Here is a 9,502-nt window from a genome sequence, read left to right as displayed (position 1 = left end):
AGTGGTTGGTATTGGCTGAATGACATTTGAGTGGCTTTGGAACCCTAGAGATGTCTGGATGGACACAGGATTAAGAAGGCAGTAGCTGGCAGGTGTACAGGTGAGCTTAGTAGGTGAAGCCCAAGCAGAGATCTTTGGTAGCAGCAGGGGGGAAGCCTGAGGAAGGACCTGAGACAGTACAGGCAAGGCAATCTGACTCATTGGATAGTAACACCATAGTGAGATGTGGGGAGACTGTAAGGATGAACACACAGAGTGCAGTGGCCTCTTCCCTGAGCACACTGGCAGTGACACATGGAATCCTAAGTTCTCCTCTCTGGGGGCTTGGTCATTGCTGCATGTGTCTGAGGAAGGACTGACAGACAGACAGGAGGCAGAACAGGATGGAGGAAGGCTGAGGGAAACCTGTCCCCTTTAATTTTCTCTGAAGCAGGGGCAGTTGTGCTTGACAAAGCTGAGCCCATGTGAATGTTCAGAAGAGCAGAGAGGACAGGCTTGGGCCGGAGCTGGGCAAAGGTTTCTGGCAGCATGAACTACTCCCTTCATCCTGCTTCAGCACACTGGCCTTCACTTTGTTCTCCTCCTCAGGAGGGGCTCCCTCTTTCTGTTGGCCTTCTTGAGCTTTTATTTCCCTGTACCCCCTTTACCTGGCCTCCTGAGATAGGCCTGGACCAGCACTTTTGGAGGATGGGGTGCCCAGTGTGTGTCATTTCTGATGGCCCCTCCACTTCAGCATAGATATTACTAGGAGCTTCCCCAGGGCTGCCTCGTCCCATGGCGTAGAAGGCTATGGGTTCATCAGGCTCCTGGTAGATGGGGTTAATGGGTAGGACCTGACAGGGCCGTGAAGCAGGACTTGTATAGACTTCAAGAGGAAGCTGAGGCTTGGCAGGGATCAGGGGCCTGCGTCTGGATGCCTGTGACGTTTAGGAGAGAAGGCAAGGTCAGGGAAGAGAATGGATGAGAACCATGGAGACAGGGTCTAATCCCAGGCCTACCTCAGCCTGAGCCTCTACCCATGAGGCCCCTTCCTTCTTGGCCTTTTTCTCTGTCCTGTGTACCCACTCCATACCCCATACCCTCCCCATGGGACTGACTTCATCCATACAGTACCTCCTTTTGTTGGGAAGCCCACACTTTCTCTTTGTGCACTGGGGCCTGGGCATGTCCCTGTTGGATGAGCAAGTGCTGGGTGTCTGGGTCCTGTCTTTTGCTTCCAGACTCTGATTCAGCCCTTAGGGAAAGTCCAGCAGGTTCAGCAGTCTGCAGGGAAAGAAGGAGGCCTGAAGGGTTAGGGTGGAGTGGCAGAGACAGTAATCCAAGAAAAGCAATTAGGTCTGAGGGAAAGGGAAAAGATGAAGAGAGAAGTGTGCTGTGGACCCCTCTGTAAGGAGGAGGGGATGGAGGTGTTGAGGGGGCCTGGGGACTGTGGTTGGAAATGAACTCTGGTCACAGGTGTGTCTAGCACTGAACTGTCTAGAATACAGGGAAAGGACAGTCTCATTTGTGCTTGTGGTTGCAAAAATGGGAGACTTTAGGAGTCTTTACCTTCAATCAGCATGGGAATAAACCTCCAAGACTGACAGGCCTTATTTCTTCAGGCTCAAGAAGCCTAATACATGAAGATAGAAGCTGCATGCTAGGGGCAGACAGTACCTCAGGAGAGGTGAGCCTCCCTCGCAGCTACCCTGTGGAAGTTATGTTTTTAGCTCAGCATTAATGCTAGCTAATGCCTCATGAAGGGCTCCCTGTACCCCCTCTTCTGGACTTTCTCAGGCTCCTACAATCCACTCAAGGCCTCCTAGATCCAAATGAGAAATCTTTCTCCTTGTGTCCACCCTGTACTTCACCACCTTTCCTTCAGAGAGCAGTATGTGCGTTCACCTGCTGCTCAAATAGCAGGAAAGTCAGCCTCAATACCTCACCTTCCTCTTACATCAAACTCAACAGGAGCTCTGATCTGTCCACTGCTAGTGCCTCACATCTACAAGTCCACACACAGCTAGCACCATCGTTCAAGCACACGACCCTCCCTCCCCCAATGAACCCTCCCACTCTCACACCATTTTATAGCCTCTTTGCCACATGCCGGAGCTTCCTGCTCTAGAAGGATACAGACCTTCAAGCTTGGCTGTGCTGAGCCTAGTTCCCATTCTGACCTTTGTCCCAGACTGGATCCATTGTGGATTCCAATTACCTTTTCCCCTTTTCTCCTGTGGATCTAGGGGTTGAACCCAAGGCCTGGAGCTAGACAAGCCCCTCCAGCTCCCAGCTTTCTACTTGACATCTCAAACTACAAATATTTCCACACCTGGCTCAGACATGCTCTTTCCAGCCTTCTTCTAAACATCTTCCCCATTTCTCATCTAGTTCTGCAAAGACCCCATCAGCTCCACCTTCTAAACAGCCAGGACTTTAGCACCCCTGTGCTAGCCAGCCCAATCACCTTCTGAAACACTGTAGCATCTCCATCTTCAGTGGCCTTGTCTGGTCCTCATGAACCTGTCAGGTCAGGCTTTTGCTTCTGCCTTTCCAGTGTAATAAAATCTTACTTGGAATAAAACCTCAGACCCTTGTAAGAGCCACAGGGTCCCCTTACCTCACCCTTCTGACCTCATTTCCTATCTCTCCAACCATCAATCATCTTGATCCATCCATGGCCTCTTCTTCACTGTTTATTATTCTTCAAACACATCAAACATCTTCCCACTCCCGGACCTTTGTCCCTCTGTTGCTTTCACCCCAAATGTTTTTCCTCCAGCTATCTGCAAGTCTCCCTATTTTACTTCATTCAGGCCTTTGTTCAAATGCCCCCCTCTTCTCTGCTGTCCCTATGTGAGACAATGCCCACCTCATTACTCTCTGCTAGTTGGCATTCTTCCTAGCACTCACCCTTTCTGCTATCAGTTTGTTTTCTATATCATTTATGGTGTCTGTCTTGTCCTAGAATGGAAGTCTCATGAAGGCCAAGATATTTTTTGTCACTGTTTATTTTCTCTGTGCTTAACCTCTCTCTCTCAACACACACTGGTTAAAGCATCTGCACTTTTTGAATGTGGAGGCTCTCTGACAACTTCTGTCAAGCTAAGTAGTAAACCTTACTTCCCTGGCTTCCTCCACAGCCACCACACTTGATCCCATCATTGGAACATCCGTCGTTACTACTGTAGTAAGGTTTAGGAGCCAAACGTCCACCTGTCTTGACCATAGGTCTATTTACAGGGCCTTACTCTGCTACCCCTCTGGAGACTCAGTAAACTTCACTTAATTTAACTTGACTGCCTCTCTTTACTGTGTTGTCTGTGGCTGGTTTGGTCGTGAAAGGATGCCTTTCTGGGAGAGGTGGGGGTGGGCAAGTGTGGCCAGTCGTAGGTTGGGATGAGAAAGTCAATGCCAATAGCCTAGACCTGGTGTGGATGCTGAGGGTGGCGGCTACAATGACAATGGCCTCAGTTATGGTTTTGGGTAAGGGCTCACCCGGCGGGCAAGGGGTTGGGTAAGCATCTCCCGGTATGGGCCGAGGGGATACTCTGTGTAGTGTTGAAGCAGGTCCTGAAGCTGCGCATGGGCACTGTCTTCACCCAGCACCACATGGCGCCCATCCCCTAGCTGAGCAAGGAGGAAGTGACGGCAGCAGGTCCAGCTCCTAGAAGGGACATTTTGAGTCAGACTAGCTTTTTCTTCTCCCACCAACCTAAGGGAAAAGCCCTGAGCCTTCCTTGGAGAGCCAGTCAGCGCAAGGGCCTACCCCTTGCTTAGCATCCTCACCTGTAGGACAGCACAAAGGCCACAGCACTCTCGCTGAAGCGCACCAGATAGCATCCTCGAGGCTGGGGCTGCAGTAGCATCTCAGCTTCCCTGTACGAGTAATAGAGAAGTATGGGGTCGGTTCTGACTCTTACTACCTCATTTCTGTCTCCTCTGGTAAGGGATCTCTCACCTCTGCCCCAAGCAAGTATTCTAGGACTAGGTGGAGATGAGGCTGACAGGGGTCCTTCTCAAAAGGCCCTGGGCTTCATCCTCCGGGGTAGCCTGGAGGGGGAGCAGCAACAGCAACAGACATGGTAGTTACAGGACTAGAATTTCGAAGTCAAAAGCTGGGCTGAGGAGATAATGAGTGAGAAGCAGGGTTGACAAATGGAGGGTCTGCAAGGGTGGGAAGAAAGAGGAGAGGGCTGGAGAGAGGTAATAGAGATGGAGGGGATAGTGGCTGATAATATGTAGACCAGTGTGAGGCCTGGGTACCATGGAAATGGAAGACGCCGGTCTGGAGCAGGAGTAGATGAGCAGAATGAGGACCACTCCCTCCCCTGCCCCGGGCCTGCATGTTCCAGCACAGGCAGCCTTTCGGTGCCCCACCTCTGCCACCCTTGAGGTGGTCACCTAGCCTGGCAGCCAGGTTCCAGGTTAAACTTCCCCTGTTCTAATAAGGTCATGTCCAGTGAGCACTTAGAATTCCTCTTCATGCAAATAAGGCATTCATGGCACCTTAGCCCTGGCCAATGATGTACACTCACCCTAAAGTCTCTGCCCACTTCCCAAAGGCTTAAATAGCCTTTGACACTCCCCCAACCCCAATTAAATGAAGTCTGCCTCCCTAGAAGTCTGTTTCTCATGGGACTCACCAGCAGCCTGAGGTCTCCATCACCCCCAGCCATTTCTGCCTGGCTTTCCCTCTCAGGCCACTGATCTGATCACTGGCAATCACACCGTTTAGGGAGGGGAAGTGGGGTGATACTGACAGACTGGAGGGCTGGAGCTAGTAGGATAAGGGAGCCTAGGGAGAAAGAAACTGAGCTGCAGAGACAGGGCTGAGCAAGAGCTTCTCAGTGAAAGGCCTGGGAAACTAGAGACTCAGCTGTCATGATTTCCGGACTGACTCAGGACCCACAGTCCCTGTACCTTCTGGGGGTTTCCTCTTCTGTGACTCACCTTCTGGTGATGAAGCCATGGAACCAAACAGGGGCAGTCCTGAGCAAGAGCCAGTGGGCCTGGGTGTTCTGGACCCATGCTCTAGTCTCAGCTTGCAATGACAGGTCACCTTTCCCAGGTACCTCTTCTTCTTTGTCAGCGTTTGCTAGGACCCAGGCAGTAGATGGGGCTGAGGCAGATGCCTGGGTGAAAGAGAAGTCAGGGACAGAAGGAACCATGGTTAGAGGACTTCTCTTGACCCAATCTGCTTCCTTTTTATCCTCATACCAGCCCCCAAATTTATTTTAGGGTGAGATTGCCCCGAAAGCCCCTCCCCTCCCAAGGTTTAAATTCCTTCTGTATCTTCCATACTAGCCTCAGAGGGCAGGAGATGGTGTAGGAAGCAACCCCAGGCCAGGGAGGATGGCTTCCTCTCTAGTGAGGAAAACTGAGCTGTTGGCGGGGAGGGCAAGGGACTTAAATGAGATCTGGGATGCTTTGGGCAAATGGAGGTGCTGGCACAGCTCGCAGACAGTTGCCTTTGGGGGCCAGTGCGCTATGTCCTGGCCACCTGGGCTTGAACTTTCCAGGGCCAGAGAAACTGAGGGTAAGTGGGTAGCTATGCAGGGGGAGGAGGCACCCCCACTTCCTCCTTCCTGTCCTCAGCCAGCCATTTATTCCTGTGTCCATGTGCATGCCCTCATCCTTGAGAGAATGGGAGTGGATGAGGTGACGGTTCCCCTCCATGTTTCTACTCACCATGGTGTGGGTGTCCTTGGGTCTTAGCTGAACCTCCTGTTCCTTCACAGCTTGCATGCTAGGCTTGTTCCCGCAACCCAAGTCCTGGCATCTCCTCCGTATCAAGTTCATGGACTGGAAGGTGCCGATGGGTGGAGAAGGGGCTTCATGATTCCCTGTTGGCATAAAAGAGGTTGCTGGAGTTTGCTCGAGAGGGCTTGCCTCTCCCTTCCTCCTACATCCCAGTCTCAGAGTGTCTCTTAAACATCTCCAAAGGGGCTTTCCCAACAGGAACAGTGATGATAAGAGGAGTAGTACAAACGTATGCCAGGTGGGTAGTGGGTGGGTATCTCAGGGATGGGAATAAGGAACCAGGGTGTTCCAGAGGGACTGATAGCAACCGAGGGCTCCTGTCAGTACAGCAGGGACCCTGAGGGCTAGGCTGTACTTCTGATGGCTGGAAGCCCTGTAGAAAGGTAGATCCTTTCAGGGCAGGTCTTCTCTTGGTCTAGGCTTTTCCACCTGCCATCTTCTTTCATCCTCTTGTTCCAGTCCTCTAAAAATTCTCTCAAGTTCCTGTCCCCTGCCCTAGGGAGCCCAGAGATGGAGCAGGAGCTGAGGGCATTATGGCAGGTCTGGTTTAGTCAATTGCTTAACGGTGAAGTGGGAGCTCAGGCCCAGGAAGGCAGTAGGGGTAGGACAGTCTTGGACTTCATACATACCTTGGGGGCATGTCTGGGCCAAACAGAGCTCCATAGAGGCAGGTGTGTGTGCTCCCAAAAGAGGTACACGCTGGAGAGCAGCTCATCTCTCCTCTCACTCCTTCCCCCAGGGACAGGAAATATCACTTTACCCACTGCTTTGTCGTGAAAAGGACTGACGTCATGGAAAGTGCAGTAAGACGAATGTCCTGGCCTTGGAAGCCAGGCAGCTAGTGTAGTTGTGGCGGGCTACCCGGTTAGGTGGGAGGAGTTCTTGCTATATGACCTTTGGCCTCTCTCTGAGAGCTTTATAGGGCTTCTCAGAAATTCAGACTCAGAATTTTGCTTTGAGGAGATACATGAGGAGAGAGGGGGAGAGCAGCAACAGGAAGGATGTGGGTTAGACCTCTGGAAGAACTTTGGTGTATATATTTATGTGCCTGTGCTTGTGCAGTAGTTGCGTTATGCTGCAGGGCCACTTGCCTGTGTTTGTGTACGGAAACTAAAGCTTGAGGCAAGTGCCTTCCTCACTTCCCACTCTCCACCTTACTTTATGAGACAGGGTCTTTCATTGGGCCTTGAACTCATAATTTCAGCTAGACTGGCTGTTTAGTTAACCTCCTGGGATTCACCTGTCTTACCTTAAACCAACACTGGGGTCACAGACATGTGTCCAGTTTTCATGTGTGTGCTGAGACTCCCAGCTCAGCAACACATGCTCGTTTGTATAGTAGGAACTTTTGCCTGTGGAACTGTTATTCCAGCTGCTGGAGGAACTTTTTTAGCTATATGAGATGCATAGGACACTGAGTTAGAGAAGAGATTCTGATGTCCATCTTCGAGCAGATATAATGGAGTTGAATTAGGACAACACTAAGCAACCTTAGAGGATTCTCTAACTGAACAGGCCACTGTTGAAAGTGATAGGATTAGCAGCTGTGGTTGAATCGGAGCTATTCTATAGCTTCGTGCTTAGAATGTGTGCTTCCAGGCAGGCAGTGAGTGCTATCGTGGGAAGCTGTCTTGTAAGAGGAAGAGCCTACTTGCGAGAAGCAGGTTACACAGGCCTCTGCATCTTTTGGTGTCTACCCAGGAAACCAGATTCTATGATCCATGACTGGTACTTAACATTACTTAGAAATGGGGAAGACAGCTGGATGGTGGTGGTGCATACTGATAGCACCAGTCTCAGTACTTTTGAAGCAGAGGCAGGCAGATGTTTGAGGTTGAGGCCAGCCTGGTCTATAGAACAAGTTGTAGGACAGCCAGGGCTATATAGAGAAACCTTGTCTTGGAAAAAAAACAATCAAGACCACAGCTGGAAAATCACAATAGCGAACATCAGACATCGCTATAGTGATAAAGACACTGGTGCTGGCATAAAAGCAGAAGATTAGGTCAATGAAACAAAACAGAGATCATGGAAACAAATCAACAAAGCCATGGCTCTTTAATTTCTGACAAAGGAGACAAAAGCATGCAATGAAAAGAATACTATTCACCAAATGGTGAAGGCAAAATTAGATATCCACATGCAAAATAAGAAAATTAGATTCACAGCTTTCATTTTGAACAAAAGTCAATTCAAAATGGGTACAAGACCTTAATTTAAAAGTGGCAATTCTAGAAGAGAACATAAAGAATGACCTGCAAGACACTGGGGTTAGCAAGAGCTTCCTGAACAGAATGCTAAGGCTACAGGAACTAGTCCTGATATTAAACATGACACAACACAAAAATAAAAGTTTCTGCACAGCTGGGCATGGTGGTGCATGCCTGTAATTCCAGTACTCAGGGAGGCAGAGGCAAGCAGACCTCTGTGAGTTCAAGGCTGGTGTACAAGGGAGTCCAGGACAGTCAAGGCTACACAGAGAAACCCTGTCTCAATTAAAAAAGAAACGAAATGAAAAGAAAACTGCCAATTAACAAATGGGCAATGAATCAACAGTTTTCAATAGAAATACGAATGGCCAATTTGTATTTTAAACTATTTTAAACCATGTTCAGCATCCCTTATAATCAGGGAAATGCAATTTTAAACTACTCTGAGATACTTCTTGGCCCAGTCAGAACGGCTGTCATCAGGAGCTCTGACAACAAATATTGGAAAGGATATAGAGAGAAAGGAACTTTTATTCACTGTTGGTAGGAGCACAAATTAGTACAGTCGTTGTGGAAATCAGTTCAGAGTCCTCGAAAAATAAAAAACAGAACTGCCATATGACTCAGCTGTTCTACTCCTGGGCACACACCCATAGGACTCCACACCCCACAGCAAAGGTATCAGCATCCCCATGTTTATTGCTGCTCTATTCACTGTAGCAGGAAATGGAATCAAATAAGATATCCATCAGCTGATATATGGATAATCAAAATCTGGTATGTATATAAAATATAATATTATTCAGTGACAAAGAAAAATGAAATCACAGAATGTTTAGGAAATTAGATGGATTTAAAATTAAGTGAAGAAAAGAAATCAGCATGTCCTCTCTCGTGACTACATTGCATACACATATATATGTCACAGCTGCAAATGTGGGTATGCTGTAAGGTTACAAAGGTGACAACTGTTGGCAAAGGGTCCCATGGAAACTCCAAACATCACAGGCTATTGTCAAAGCTATTGGTTGTTCTTCACAACTTGATGGTTAGGCTCTATTACTGAAGACAACACTTACTTGTGGCATCAGATCAACATGGAAGTTGATCTGATGCCCAAGTAGAAGCTTCTCTGCTACTATCATGCAAAACACTAGAATGTATTCTACATGCTGCTGAAGGGGGAAAGTCATCATCAATATCACCCAGCTACAACCCTGTGACCTTCAATAGTGACCTGCTTGCAAGATCACTGGTGCAATAGCAGCACAACTGTTATAGGAGTAACCAGTCACTTTCTGATTGGATTCAAGGTTCACTCCATGAGATGGAACTCATACCTGATACTGTTAAAGTGGCCAAGAAACTGAGTCATGGGTCATGGGCCTAGGGGAAAACTTACTACTATTATTCTACAAAAGGAATATAACAATAAAATGACTATCCAAGTTGAGCATGGTAGTACACATCTTTTAATCCCTCCCTGTACTTGGGAGGAAGAGGCAGGAGTATCTCTGTGAGTTCATGGCTAGCCTGGTCTACAGACAGAT

The 9,502-nt window shown here is 48.7% G+C and overlaps 1 protein-coding gene across 1 annotated transcript; it reads right to left on the bottom strand.

Moving 5' to 3' along the window:
- Positions 1-584: 584 nt before the first annotated feature.
- On the bottom strand, positions 585-6,446 carry Sh2d2a (SH2 domain containing 2A). The gene is made up of 7 exons (XM_055596676.1): positions 6,372-6,446; positions 5,671-5,825; positions 4,933-5,114; positions 3,769-3,858; positions 3,478-3,646; positions 1,140-1,263; positions 585-928 (listed from the first exon to the last, which is right to left on the bottom strand). The coding sequence occupies exons 1-7, from the start codon at positions 6,403-6,405 to the stop codon at positions 585-587; spliced, it is 1,098 nt and encodes a 365-aa protein (XP_055452651.1). The 5' UTR covers positions 6,406-6,446.
- Positions 6,447-9,502: the final 3,056 nt, after the last annotated feature.

The sequence above is a fragment of the Psammomys obesus genome, unplaced genomic scaffold (genome assembly GCF_907164565.1).
Source record: "Psammomys obesus unplaced genomic scaffold, mPsaObe1.curated_primary_1811, whole genome shotgun sequence".
NCBI lineage: Eukaryota > Metazoa > Chordata > Mammalia > Rodentia > Muridae > Psammomys > Psammomys obesus.
This window is presented reverse-complemented; position numbering and strand designations above follow the sequence as displayed.